The 15,380-nt window shown below is 28.3% G+C and overlaps 2 protein-coding genes across 4 annotated transcripts; one reads left to right on the top strand and one right to left on the bottom strand.

Annotated features, from left to right (window-relative positions):
• Positions 1 to 2,321: 2,321 nt before the first annotated feature.
• Positions 2,322 to 7,193, bottom strand: LOC126836854 (WD repeat-containing protein 5). Its single transcript, XM_050570513.1, has 8 exons — positions 6,946 to 7,193; positions 6,055 to 6,151; positions 5,543 to 5,706; positions 4,942 to 5,031; positions 3,529 to 3,668; positions 3,233 to 3,464; positions 2,849 to 2,936; positions 2,322 to 2,784 (listed from the first exon to the last, which is right to left on the bottom strand). The coding sequence occupies exons 1-8, from the start codon at positions 6,991 to 6,993 to the stop codon at positions 2,684 to 2,686; spliced, it is 960 nt and encodes a 319-aa protein (XP_050426470.1). The 5' UTR covers positions 6,994 to 7,193; the 3' UTR covers positions 2,322 to 2,683.
• Positions 7,194 to 8,880: 1,687 nt separating this feature from the next.
• Positions 8,881 to 14,308, top strand: LOC126836853 (protein-L-isoaspartate O-methyltransferase domain-containing protein 1-like). 3 transcript variants are annotated; one of them, XM_050570510.1, is made up of 6 exons: positions 8,881 to 9,303; positions 11,557 to 11,900; positions 11,989 to 12,123; positions 12,210 to 12,316; positions 12,388 to 12,535; positions 13,277 to 14,308. In XM_050570510.1, exons 2-6 carry the CDS (start codon positions 11,597 to 11,599, stop codon positions 13,858 to 13,860), a joined length of 1,278 nt encoding a protein of 425 aa, XP_050426467.1. In that variant the 5' UTR covers positions 8,881 to 9,303; positions 11,557 to 11,596; the 3' UTR covers positions 13,861 to 14,308. The 3 variants fall into 3 exon arrangements, with proteins under 3 accessions (XP_050426467.1, XP_050426469.1, XP_050426468.1); XM_050570512.1 differs by lacking the exon at positions 8,881 to 9,303 and adding an exon at positions 11,185 to 11,289; XM_050570511.1 differs by lacking the exon at positions 8,881 to 9,303 and having other exon boundaries at positions 11,188 to 11,900.
• The last annotated feature ends 1,072 nt before the right edge of the window (positions 14,309 to 15,380 follow it).

Genomic DNA, 15,380 nt, shown 5'->3' with positions numbered 1-15,380 from the left:
CGAAAACATAATATATTACCAATACGTTGTTTTATAAAAACTAAAACGCTTGACGAAAATGACTTACGCGTAACAATTTTTTCTGGTATGATCTTACGGATCGGAGGTCTCTGTTTTCGCGCTAGCGGTTTCGCTAATTCATAGATCCTCTTAGATACTTCTTCAGGATCAGGCTTTTTATCTATTAACATTGAAGACCTCGACCACAATGAACTGTCGTCGCTCGCCCAATATCTTGTTTGTGTTTGCTTGGACGTCATCATTTGGAAAAATGTAATTTTAAAAATAAAATGTACTTGACGTAATAAATTATATAACTTTAAATATTATAATGACACAAACTGGTCCATTTAATTTCAGTCGATATCTACATAAACTATTAAATAGTTGCTAGTAAATATTGGCCAGTATCTACTTGTGTTATAGCTTCAGTGTAATATTGTTATTGCTTTGATTTGAGTTAATTTGTCATTTGTGTTCTAGTTTTGCTTTTTAAACTCGTTGAGGTTTAAAAAAGATATAATATTTTAACAACTACTTTTCTTTTTTTTTTGTCTACGCCTACGAAAACTTTTTACTCTCATTTTAACAAACCTCATTATCTTTAGTCAAAAACTTTTACTCTTTTAGTTATTTTATTACAAATATTTAATAACAATTTACGTCATAAGTCTTAAAGACTGACAAAATATTTCTTGAGAACTCGAAAATGTTCTGTAGGGTCTTAAGTAGGAATTTGTTTTTTATTATAATGAGGCTTCAGCCTCATAAGTTATTAGCCAGCACATGTTTAAAAATATTTACTAATAGTGATTTAAAACTAAGAGTTTACAATGTAAAGTAACGTAGTTACGTTTTATGTGACAAGTTTATAACTTGAAAGAATTTGAAGACAGAAGATGTGTGTTGAGTTTTCTTGGTTTGGTGCCTGTTCCAGAGTGGTTGATTTTTTGGTATGAAGCGAGCGTGATTGAATTTATTGCAGTCAATCAGGAATGTGATTTATGTTAGATTAACTCTGAATAATATATAGCATTTAGTTTTGGGTTCCTTGGTAATGAGGTGTAAGTGGGTTAGATTGGTGTGCCCTATTCTTGTATGTGTGATTATTATTTCCTCTTTTCTCTTTTGTTTGACAGCTCTGAGTTTGTTTGTAAGGGGGTGTTGGTCCAATCTTTCTGTCACAATTATATTATTTTGTTTTTAATAGACCTGGTTGCTTCTGTTGATGTAGTAAGATTATTGTTGACACGGTCTGCAAGTGCATGTTTCCGTTATTAGCGATTAAATGTGCGCCCGGTCGTGTTATCAACTGTCCACCGTCTCACCGCAGGTGGGAACGACAAACTACTATATCGGCCCGAGCCGGCCGTCGGTGTATGAAGAGGTCCGGGGGGTGTCATCTTTACAGCGAAACACGGCGGCGATGACCACTGTAGGCAATCCGATAATCAGTTATTAATTTAACATTGGTCCGGTTTGCCATCCGCCGCCGTCCTGCGTATTCACGTTTTACCACGTTTCTTTTCTAAGTTAAAAAAAAAATAAAAAAAACCTTAACTCTTTACAATCGATTTTTTTTCGTTTCTATTTACTTCTACCCCCCATTTCTATCGCGTCATTGTCAAGTGCTGGGATGTAGTAGCTTTGTTATCTACTTGGTCTGCCTTTTCGGTCCCTAGTATCCCAACATGCAAGGTAGCCCACTTAAAGGAAGTTTGTTTATTGGAAGTTGTTGCAGTAGTTTATTTCAAAGCATTAATTTGTTTACGGTTAAAGATGAGCTAATTTTGACTACTTTGTAAATAGCGTTGGGCTCTTTATTTATCGTAAGTTAATATAATTTTACATACTAATATGTTTGACACTCTTTCATTTAACAATTTTTGTCATAAAATTTCTAAAATAAAAACATTTGTTTTTGATGGGGTGACGATGTCTATAATGTGTACCAGGTAGAACAGAAAAGGAAAATAGATAGAGACAAAATTAAATCTAGAAAAGGTTGAGACTACAATTTTAGGTAGATTTTTTACTATATTATGTATGAATATTGTAAAAACTCAATGTACAATGTCTATTTTTTTACTTTGGAAAAAAATATTTCCTACACTACAAAATGTATTACTTTTAATTTTTTAAATATATTAGCTGCCAAAAAAAAAATCAATACCAATTTTTTATCTCAAGTTATATAAAACTGATATTCCTAATTTAAATTTATTTTACATGGATATCTTCGAATACTGATGAATACAAATATATCAAACACAGTACGTTCGCACTAGTGTGGTTAAAAAAAAAACGAATTTTCAAATATGTAAATGAGAAAATACATTCTTTATTTATTCACAAATTAATTGTCATAATGAGAAACAATGCATTTAAAATAGTTAACTATTTTGTTATTATTATTATATTTCTATGAGATCTTATTCTATACATATGATACATTTTACATGGTTTTGACTAACATTAAAAATAATAATTGTATTGTAATCATGATTTGTAAAAAAAACATTTTTGCTTTATCACTCAATATTTAAAGAAATAAAACTTAAAAAATAAATATTATTATTTTATATAACTGGTCTTGGAAGTGTTTGAATAAAAAATGTGTTTATTAATGCTTATACTGCAAAAAGGAAAATATTGTAAAACGATAATCTCGTTAAATGTGTAGTCAAGTATCACTTTTCCATAATTTTATCGTTTTGTCATTTTCTAATGCAGCTGATGCTATGATATTAGCTGTGGGGTGACACGATGTACATAAAACCACATCTGTAAAAAATATAAACAAAGTGGGTAATACACAAAAAACTAAAAATATGTTTTAAAAAATTACCAGTGTGCCCTTGGAGTTTCTGTACAATTTCTTTTGATTGTAGATTCCATATGTATACCATATTGTCCTCGGATCCCGATACAATCCACTTTAATCATTACAAATCAATTAGATCTATTGTAAAAATTAACTAAAACATTTTGTTAAGCTCATATGGTATTTCTTGTGATATGAAAAACATTTTGAAAATCACGTTCAATATTAAAAAATTTCAAAATTAACTGTAAACTAGATTGTTTGGTTTGATAAGCAATCTCAGAAAAAGTAACCAGAGATAATATTATGTTTATTATTATTTATTAATTATCTCATCACAAACAAATTTTAAATAAAAATACGATACTTTTTTTTTTTAATTTGAAAAATCGATACATTAAAACTCACCTTTCCTCCGGTTACTGAAAAGTTGGCAAATATACAATATTTTTCATTTTTGTGGCCAACATAAGTTTTTAAACATTTGCCTTTAGTGTAATCCCACAATTTTAAAGTATTATCTAAAGTGGCTGCTAAAATATATTTGCCATTCGGTGAAAATTTCACAAATGACACAGGAGGATTGTCATCATCAATTAATGTCTTTAGACATTGGCCACTGGCAGTATCCCAAATACGGCTAGATAAAAAAAAAAACTTTTATTAATAAAACACACATCGTGGAAGATATAAAAATGTTTTACCATAGACCATCATAGCTACTGGAAACAACTAAGGAACCATCTCTGTTAAAATGAATTGCGCTAACAGGATCTGAATGTGCAGGTAATGTTCTAAGGCATTTACCACTTTTGACTTCCCAAATTCGAACACTTTCATCAAACTTAAATAATGATAAGAATTTAAATTGATATTAATCTACCTAAATATATTAAATAAAAATCTGTCAACCCAGATGTAATAGAATATTTTATATCTTCATAGTGTTTTTACACAACTCAATCCTAAAGATTTTTTTGTTTATAATTATTTGAAAATAATTAGATATTTATACCACAGTTTTAATTAGTACATTCAATTTTTTTTATTTTAAACTTATTTTTTTTTATTGAATGAAATAAATCGTTTCATATAAAATATAAGTATACTTGACTTTATTGTTTAAACTGTTATTTAAATTAATTTATTATTTGAACTATTACTTTCATTTTTAAAAATGTAATTAGAGTTTAAATTTAAAACATATTTTAAAAACCATTTGAATTTTTACTTAGATAATGTCCATGTTTGCCTCAAATGAACAAATTCTGGAAAAATGTACAATATTTTGAGGAAAATTCTTACTAAAAAAAAAATATTAAACATTTTCAAAAACAAATAAAACAATAAACCGGAACCATTGTTAACAAAATAAAAGGTTTACAAAATTTCAATTTTTTCAACTTACATATCCCAGTAATTCAAGAGCTTACAGAGTGTGTCTAAGAACTATGATTTAAGGAAGTAAAAAGGTATAATAAGATGTTTCTTTAATGCATTTTTATAGTGATTAATTAAAAATAATATTAACTAAAATAAGATATGATACTTAAACTACTAAAGCTCACGTATTTAAACGCGTAGTCAGCCTGTTGTAATTTTCGTTATTCACTAGTTGATTAACACAATAGGTGAAAGAAAAAAAAATGTTCACAGAAAAAAGTTTAACACCACGGCACGACTACCAGTAGAATTTTCAAAAGCGCAATTACTTAGACGCTAATGGTTTTAACTCACTATATTAAAATATTAACAATACATCAAATTTATTTTAAAAAGTATGCATATCTAGTTGTACGTAAAATAAGAACACACTCGAAAGCTTTAATAAAACTGTGATTTTCAAACAAAAAACAAGATATTTGTTTTTTTGGAAAGAGGAATAGGCAAGTATAAAAGGAAAGTTGTGTAATTTATAAGTTATTTATTTGTTGGTAATATTATTAATATTTTTGTAGAAAACAAATTTTATTTGTCAACAACTCATGTGTAACTAACACAATTTGTTTTAATGAAAGTCAAAGTTTTATCGAGTAATATTAAGGTATATTTATTTACCCAGGTTGACGGTACTGATCTAAAAAATTATATAAATATATATATACAGTTTAACTTACAGATCCTGAAGCAATAAGATTTGATTGTGGATTAAAATTACAACAAAATACATAGTTGCTGTGGCCTTTAAGTGTCTTGATACATTTTCCCTTTAAAAAAAAATCAAAGATGAAAAATATGATAGTTTTTAGCCAAGAGTATTATTTTGTACGCATTAATAATTGTATACCCAACCGTAAATTCTGAAAGAATATAATTGTAAGATTGTTACAACTAAAAAATTATGGGCATTATACTTTATAGTATTGAAAATGTTAAAAAAAAAAAATCTTAATTATAACTATCACAAGATGGGCCTAAATCAATTTTTTTTAAAATTTTAAAACAAAATATTTATTTTGCTACCCATGAGAGAATGACCATGCGCAGACTAAAACATATTTAGTTTTAGTTTCAGAAACTATAACTAAATGCGTTTTAGTCTTTCTTTTTTAAATGTTAAATTTAAAAAAAAACTTAATTTAAAATTTGGTTTAAACACAAAAATTAGGATTTGTTATATCACAATATACGATTTACAACTGATAAGATTTTATTTTCTTATTTAAACAGGCCATAGTAATTTTATTTTTTAATCTGTTAAATTTTTACTTATCATACCGAACTTAATTCCCACACTTTTAGTGTTTTGTCATCTGAAGCTGATACCAATAGTCGACTATCTGAGGACCAACTAACATCACTAATTCCTAATTTGTGACCAGATATGGTTTTTTCAAATTTTCCATCATAGGCTCCCCAAATCTTAATCAATTTATCAGCAGCTATAAAAAAATATAAACAAAAATACACCAATTCACAAGATAACATTAAAAAAATACCAATAAAATATTGTTTCCTCAAATTGTTGTTGAATATGTCAAAAATAAGTATAATATGCACTTCATCGCCATAATTTTTAAAACAAAACATATTCAATTAAAAAAAAAATTTTAATATTTAAATTATTAAAAATATTATAAAGAAAAAAACTTAAATTTAACAGTTACAACTGACTAATTCTAACTATTCAATCTCTGCCTTAGTACAAAAACAAAAATAAATTAAATATTTTAAATTTTAGTGTTAAGATTTCAGTCTCTTTACATATTACTTTGTACAACAGGACTTACATGAACTAGCAAGCCATTCTCCATTTGGGCTAAACTTTACTGAAGAAACAGCTTTTGTATGGCCAGCCAATGTAAATTTCAGTGCATAATTTGGTTTCTGAAAAGAAGAACAATTCCAATAATAATAAGGATTAATATGCAATAGACGATTTACTACATTATAATAATTTTGTTAAAAATATTTAACAAAATAACTTGTTTCAGTTTTTAAATTCAATGCGTCTTAACTGTTAACTTATCTTACACAGTTTTATATCTTAGGCACCGTGTGAATGGGGGAAATGGGGCAACTGTCCTCCACAAATACATTCATGAAAGGCGGCTTCTGCCATGAAAATAGGTATAAATATGTATACAAGTATTGGTAATATTACAATTTTTTCTGTGGATGTAATGACAAACACACTTGCAGTTAGTAAAGACTGAATGTCATACAATATGCTGTAAATCTAGCCTGACTCATACTAACATAATAAGTGGACTTATTGTTCGTAGCTCATATTGTATGTTTATAATTTGTTACAATCTTAAATATAAATTAAATGTTTTACTAATAATTTAAGTTAACACTTTAAGTCTATGACTTAAGGAGGGAGGGATTTGTTAATTTCCTGAGTCTGATTATCAATTTACATTCAATCCCGTTCGCCCTATATTTTTTTAAAACCGGCGCCTATGTTTATTATAATAAATAAAAGTAATCATAGTCAAAGCTAAGCAGTTTGATGAATACTTTTACAAATTAATTGTATTATTGATGAGGCGGTTTACACACACAGTATGTAAATGTAAAAATTGGTTCAATAACACAATGCAAAATAATATCATGTGAACAAAAATATTGTTCGAAAATGTTTCTCATAGACAGTACACATTCAACAATCAACTTACCACGACCGGTTTAGTTTCTGCACGTATGTCTTGAAACTTCAAATCCATTTTTTAAGTAAGCAGGTATGTTTTAAACTAAAAATATAATAGCTGGATCTAATCCACTAAGTCTAAACATAAAACTCTCAACATTCAAACTTCAAAGCAAATGGCCGCGGTTTAGTACCTAGTCATTAGTCAATGGGAGAAGGAAAGTGTAAACAAACAACGATCCGAATGCCGAACCAAATTACTGATAGACGGTCAATTCAGTGATAACGAGTGAACGCATACTCGAGTGGGGGAAAGCGTGTTTTGGAGCTGCTATAGCTGCATCGACAATGTCGAATTACCACCACTACAATTTATATCATTATCTATACAATCAACTGCCTAGACTGTTCATAGCATTTAGCGTTACTGTTAAAAAATGATTAGGTATAAATATTTTTACAAAATGAAAATGTGTTTTTTTCAAACGGATAATTTCTGACGCCGTGTTAATAATTATTATAACGCAACAGTTTCGTTAAAAGCTATGCAAGATGGCGCACGCAGTTTGTTTTCTTAAAATTAAGCAAACAACGAGAGCAAAATGTGATTGCATCGTTGTAATTTAAAACACTAAAATTACTGGTTATCGTAGGACGTAATGTTGTAATGCTCAGTAGAGTGATTTTACAATTAGATTTAACAGTGAAACTCTTATGTCCGTCGATAGAGACTATAATAATGATAATATGAAATTTTTCTAAACATTTTGCTGCTTACAATCACAATTTTTAAAGAAACATTTTTAGGTTAGGTTTAATTTTAATGTCATCAATTGTTTTTAAAAGTATAACTTAACATGCACAACAATGTAATTATGTATATAGATTACAGTTTGCTATTTGAATTTTAATAGTCCCCCTTCTAAATCTTGAGACCGAAAAGAAAAAAAATTAATTTAATTGGAAAAGGGCTCTTGACAATAGAAAAATTCTAAAAAAAATAATAAATTGTTTGAAACACTTAAATTTCTTAGAATGTTAAGCCGCGTATACACATGCGAGCCCATCCCAATTCGGCCTGGTTTACGTTAGGTTCGTGTCAAAAAACCCGTCGGTAGACGGATTCTCGCGAACGGTTCGTCTCGCTGGTTCGGCAGGTGTATTATATATATTGTATACACGCGGCTTAAGAAGATGTTAGAAGATAAAAATTAGAGCTCAATGCTGAAATTCCAATTCTACTTTTGATATTTTATGATTTTATTTTTAAATTGATTTAAGTTTTTTTTTTTGACCACTTATTAAAAAATTGTATTTTACACTTTTTTTTAAACTAACGAAAAAACGTAAAAATACCGTCGAAAAAGTAGAGGTTTTTACTCGAGTGTTTTTTAAATGATTATTTCCACAGTTACTTAAGAAACAAACTTGATTGTAGAAATGGTTAAAATACTAATATAACGCTAGGGGCCGTTTTAGTTTTTATTTTTATAAAGTTGGTTGAACAATATTTAGGTAAAATTCGTTAATGTTATTGTTACAAATTTTACAAAAAAAACGCACAACTTTCGAACGGGAGTTGAATTTTCAACTATGCGCTAAACAAAACCGGTTATTTCCAATTATCTAATCTGTGGCAATAATTACTATGCAAATAATTATAAATATAATAATTAAAATATTAATAATAATAATTATATAGTCATATATAATAATAAAAATAGTTTTACAAACATCTTAGTAATTAATATTTACAATGATGTTGAATAAAAAATAAAAATAAAATGAATGAACGATTTTACAATAACTATTGCATTTTTCAACAACCTCAAACGACTTTTCTTTTTTGGAAAATATTATATTGAAATTTAAAAACTAACAAATTGTGATAATGTTATCAGTAAACAGTACAGCTGTCCGTCGATGTAAATGTATGCTCACAATCACAGTCGCAAGTAGATGATTCAGAATTAGATTCATTAATCTTGTGGGTACCACTGACGCCATTATTCATAATTTCTATTTCCTGTGCACCAGCAAACAGGCAACAGGAACCGTTACTATACCGTTGTTAATATTGTCGAGCTAATATTTTTTAAATTAAATTTATTTTGATTTATTATTTATTTTTACGAGGTTCAGTCGGCTTTCGATTGTCACTGTTTCGCGTATCGCGCATGTCCTCATTGCAACACTCATCTTAGTATTGATCGGTCGCTTCTACATAGGGCATTGTTTAATTCGCAGGCTGTTGTGTAGCTTTCGGTTTGTCCATTTAAACAATTTGTTGTGCCGTGTGCTCATCATCGTTCAACAAATACCTACGTTACCGACTTCTACAGTAAAATAAACCTCCAATATTGGTGTTCGTGACATCATTTAGTAGGTAAGACGGTAATATATTTGTTATTCCCAGCCGAATGTACTGTAGCCATTGTGGCGTAAGGGCGTTCCCAGGTTAATTATAATTTATATTGTTAGTTGGTTGTCCCACAATCTAAAATTCATTTTAATAATTATATTTCTTGTGTAGGTGTATTGCAAAAAAACCTATTAACAATCTTGTCATAGTATTTATAGAAATGTTTACTCACTAAAGGCCATTTTAGACAAAATATTTTTCTTGAGTTCTTGAACCTACCTTAACAGTTGCGAAATCAACACCGAGTACAACTATCTGGCGGTGACAGTATACTGACTATTAATAGTATTGTGTGTATTTTCCTATGTGCTTTACTCTACAAGCAATATTAATGCTTACGTGTATGTAATTTATTGCTGCGGTTTGGTTTGATATGCTACAACATACCTATGTACAATAGTTTTTTTTATTAACTTTTCCATGCCACTGGAAACCGACTATTTAGAATTTACATTTTATAGTAATTTATAATTCTTTGACAACCAATATGGACGTTACTGCTCTGCTCTATCAGATTTATGACTGACAATAAAAAATATTTAATAAAGGAATATTATATCTAAAGAAGGTTTTGTGCTAATAATGAGCTTAGTTAGAAATATGTTGTGAGTTAAGAAATAACAATGACATACATTATTATAAAAATAATTTACTCTTCATTTGAGTAAGTTTTATTTATATGCACGTCACATGTTATGTATATGCTGACGTTTCGAACTCTTTGCAGAGTCCATCTTCAGGGAAATAGTGGTCTCAACTGTTCAGTATGGTCACGGCATTTGAACAGTCGAGACCACTATTGCCCTGAAGATGGACTCTGCAAAGAGTCTGAAACGTCGGCAAATAACATGTGACGTGGATATATCCGAAACTTACTCAATTGATATATCAATCCACGAAAGTTTTAACGCATTCATAATTTACTCTTCCTCATCTCCACATAGACTATTGATGCTAAACAAATTAAAATCACTCATATAGATATTAGGTATCAATAAACCAATTAAGTATTTACTAAGCTTTCAAAACTTTTACTGACACTGTTATATAACATATTATTTCGGTGTTACACATGAAAGTCTTATATGTATATATATATATATAAAAGTATAGGCAGTTAAAATTAAAGTCTAGTAGGTAATGCTAATAAAATAGTACAATACAATAACTCAATTTTAAACAAAAAATACTTTAGTAAAACTGTAACTGACAAAGTGAGTAGCTCAGCCTATTAGTTTAGTGAAAAAAGAGAATTCATTACTTACGTTGTATCAGTTCACAAATCGCCATTAATTTTTACTTATATTTAATAGGATACCTAATGGTAGAATTCATTGAAGAAAATTTTAATATGAAAAGTATTATATAAAATAACATTAATTTTCAGGTGAATACTTGTATGTAGTTTTATAAATATGTTATCTATTTGCCAAAAAAAAAAGTTTTTCAGCCGAGTCTGCAATCACGAAAGAGCATTTTCATGTCTCGTTGAAGTACCGAATAAATTTAGATTAGGTGTGGAATTATAATTTAAAAAAAAAAATTATATGGAGCTTCCAGTTATAGCATAAGGCCAAGGAGATTAAAAAATTATGTATAATAAAGTTTCTGGCTAAAATTGTAGTGTTTATTATCTGGCCAAAAGTAACTTAACATAGAGAATTAAACTATTTTTAATTTATTAATTATTTCTAATTTGAACGTTGAACGTACAACATATCTCTTATCTATATCTCACCCCTATCCCCTACCCACTATCTTCCGTCCCTATCACTCACCCCTATCCGCTACCCCTATCTCATATCTCATATCAGATAACAGCGTAACACTTTTTTCGTTACGCTTTTTTTGTAACACTTTTTTTCGGTTATGCACCGGCTAATTCTCACCCCCAACCACATCATCAACCCCATTTCTTTTTCGTTACGCCTTTTTCATTACGCTCTTTTGGTAATGCTTTTTTCGGATATTTGCCAGGGTTATGTGCCAGAGCTAAGACATGTAAATGTCAAAAACATACTTAAATGTTACAAACTAAATCTAGTTATCTTTACTGCAGATTTATGTTAAAAATTCTGTTAGTGATTTATATTTCCACTAATTTAACTCGTCTCTTCAGCCAACTAACAAAGTGTATACTTTTTTTTAGGAAATTGTCCTCAATTATTTGCTCCACGATGAGTTTTAAATAAAATAAACATTGTGTTCCATTTTCAGGCAATTATCGTGAAAAGCAGTATCTAAGAACAAAATCAATATGGGGCAAGTAGTCTCCGTAGAGGAATTCAATAATAATGATCTGACCAATTTAATGATTTTTAAAAATCTCATCATTCAGCGAAGCAATGAAAACGTTTTTAGATGTGTCGATAGTTACAACTACATGGCCAAGTCATCATTATCTAGTGGTATTTTGAATTTGGGTATACACCATATGCAGTTAGATGCACAAACTGTGAATGCTAAAGGTTTGGAATATTTATCGATTTTACCCGGACATAAGTTCTTGAACATTGGTTGTAAAATTGGTTATTTTAATACTGTTGTTGGCTTGTTGCTAGGTAAGTTTTGGGTTTTAATCTATTTTGTAGCTACTGGAAATGTGATCGATAATTTGTAATTAGTTAATTTTTCTTCAACCTTTTTTAGGTCCGAATGGTATCAACCATGGTATTGACATGAATCAGTCGTATATTGACAAAGCTCATCAGAAACTTAATGAATTCAAAATGAACTCTACTGGAATAGATTATTATGACTTCTGCGAACCAATGTTTATTTACGGTATTTGTTAAAAAAAAACAGTGTTTTATTCAGAATAAAATAAATCTACGAGTTTTGTTCATGCATTTTTTTATTATTATTTTAAGGTAATGTTATGAATTTGTCGCCAGTGTGTCAATACGATAGAATTTATAGTCCATGTTCTTTACCGTTAATACCATATATAAGTGTAATCATATTTAAATTACTTAAGGTATTGAGAAGTTTTTTATTTATATTCTGCAATGAGTAATGCAAATTTTAAAAGTATAACTTTTTTTCTAGATCGGTGGGATTTTAGTTATGGTGTCAGATGGTCACCATATAAAGATAACAAGAGTGACTGAAAAACGATTCAAAACTGATAATTTTTTATCAATAGAAGCTGAAACTAGATTGATTAAGAAATTAAATCCGGAAGAAATAAAGTTTCGTGAGTAGACATATTTAAATAATTTATATAGTTTGTTTTTTAAAGTAATGTCATAATGTTTCATATTTTATGTAATTTCTATTAAATATTATTTCATATATGTTATACTATAATAAACATGTAATTACTGTTAAACATTTATACAAGTATATACCATATAATTTATAAATAAAAAATATAAATTAATGAACGCATAAACATTTTTGGAAAATTAAAGTAAATTATTTTTTGTAAATTAAATTTAAAAAATACCTTTAATATGGATAAAAAAAGACTTATTTGGTAACTAATTGTGTTTGAATAGTTTTTTGGTTTATCTAGAAAGTTATGTTAGGAACTACTTTATTTTTATTTAAAACAATTTTCCCAGCATTTTCCTCAGAAATTTTGAATTTTACAAAATTGTAAGTGAGGTTCAGTCCATAATAAATAATATTAAGTAAATACTGTTTATTTAAAAACTTAAATGCATAATTTTAATCATAATTTATACTTAAAACTAAAAAACATAACTATATGAAAGTTTGCCTATAATCGTTAATAAGCAATTTGCTATGAATAACATAATATACTCACCAGTTAAATAAAATATTTTGAAGTGTTGAGAATTTTGTGAGAATTTTACATTTCTTTTTGAGAAATATATTATATTATTTTAATAATTTATATGACATTATATTAAAGGACAAAAATAATTAATTATATCGTTGTTGAATACTTAAACATATTTTTATTTTGTAGCCACGGTGGAGCAATTAAACTTACAAGAGTTGTGTAGATTGAAAATTCGTTTGTCTCTGCGTGAATATTTATTGGATTCTAACCCAGATTTAAAAATCCGTTCGAAGTGCCCGATAAATTATAGTGCCCGAAAACAAAGTATTGCAGATCTGATTCCAGATATGTTAAAATTACGAGTATGTTCCTTGTTAGATGTTGGATTTAGCTTAAGAAAAAAATTTGAGGAAGAATTTAAAGACTTTCGTAGTTTACGTAGAAGTGCACGTGAACAATATCGACGCTCCAAACTTATTAGTAGCGGCTTTGACTTTACCAAATGGAACATATTTACAAAGGGGTTTGTCGATGAAACAGCAGAAGGAGAAGAATTAAAATATGGTGGCGGTCCTTTTAGTATTAAAATAGATGATCCGGATAAGGTATACAATGAAATGATGAGAAGTTATATCAAAGAGAACAACAAGTACAATTTTGTACATAAACGTCAGGAAAACGAGTTCAGTATACTTATGAAAAACAAAATAAACGGTTTGCCAATTCCCGAAAAAATTAAACGCTTCCTCAACTGCGACCTTGATCAATAATTTTTAGCACTAATGTGCTCGTTTTACTTTCTTAAGATACCTAAAGTTTGTGTGTGGTTTTTATTAATTAACAATAGAAATTTGCTTTCTTACTTAACCATTCTGGTGGTCCAAGTGCTCCCTGAGTTTTTACATTATTATCACATTAACAATACTAATTCTGTGTGTATATTTTAGGCAAAATAAATACCTTCTAACGTTAAGTTGTAGTTGGACTAATGTACACCCAATCAAATTTCTCAATTTAACTCTAGACGTGTTTAGATATTCTTATTAAATATTTGTATTTTGTGTGTAATTAATTATATACTAATTTATATATTAATTTTGTCCATGATTGGCCTTAGCTACTATGTACCTGTCAATATTATTATGAATTGTCATAAGTTTGTTTCTGCATTACTTCACTGGTATTATTGTTTTTACAAATTATTTTTTAAATACTGTATTATTGGCATTTTAGGTTTTCTTATTTAAAGTATAAGTTAAGTTAAATTGTAGTTTATAATAATTTATTATTTTATCTTCTTTATTAAATGTAACTTTTACATTTTAAGGAAACCGTTTATTGTAAAATTAATTAATATTTAGAATCATACCTAGTTTAAATCTAGTAAAAAACCACTGTTTTAATCCATAATTGTATTGCGTAAATGTATTTAAATTGTATTGTATAGTTTTTTTCCATTTAAATATAAACAAGACATTGATGAAATGAATGTGTGCAATTATACAATTATAAATTGGTTTGACAATGTTTATCTGTAGTGCTATACTGCTATGCCTAAAGAATATTCTATACTAATTTGAAACTAATTCGACGGTTTTTAAAAGTTATAGATCGCCGTAATATTAAGTTGAAATATATGTAATTACTAATTTTTGGGTGTTTTACTATGGATGTTTGGTCGAATAAAGTATCTTTCAAGAACGGTTGCTGATCTATATAATTGCTATACAAAGAAATCAAATTGATCGGATATGATAAATAAAAAAAAAATGTATTGTAAATAGCTATATTGGTTGCGACACTTAACAGTCAACAGATTAGATATTTTGGTAATTATTATCTGGTGTTCTCATTAAATTAAGCTGTTGATCAACAATAAAAAAAAAATATGACGGTGTAAATAATTGTAATAAAGTAGGTATTAGTAACGAAACAAACATATTTACACAATTTATTGTTATTATTAAATAAATATTCAATGTAATATGTATTTCTGTTGAAACGTTATGCCTTTTAATGTGAACAACCGACATTACCGCGGTTTTCTAAATATCTTTTACCTTATAATATGTTTATCGACGTTGCGAATAAAGCAACAGAACTCAGATGTGAGTTTTTTAACATCTTAAAATTATAAAACCAGGCGTGTGTTGTTTTTATTACATAACCGAAAAATAAATGTGTTGCTTGCTCCCTCCTTTTATCCATAGTAGCCTAGTTGAATCAAAAATCGCAGTTCAACTAAACACCTTCTCAGAAATTTTTTTTGCATTTCATTAACATGTAAAAA

This window comes from Adelges cooleyi, unplaced genomic scaffold (genome assembly GCF_023614345.1).
Source record: "Adelges cooleyi isolate 19-005CV unplaced genomic scaffold, UGA_ACOO_1.1 ACOO_flye_CR_arks_rails_tigmint_CR_PRNA_247, whole genome shotgun sequence".
NCBI classification, from domain to species: domain Eukaryota; kingdom Metazoa; phylum Arthropoda; class Insecta; order Hemiptera; family Adelgidae; genus Adelges; species Adelges cooleyi.
This window is presented reverse-complemented; position numbering and strand designations above follow the sequence as displayed.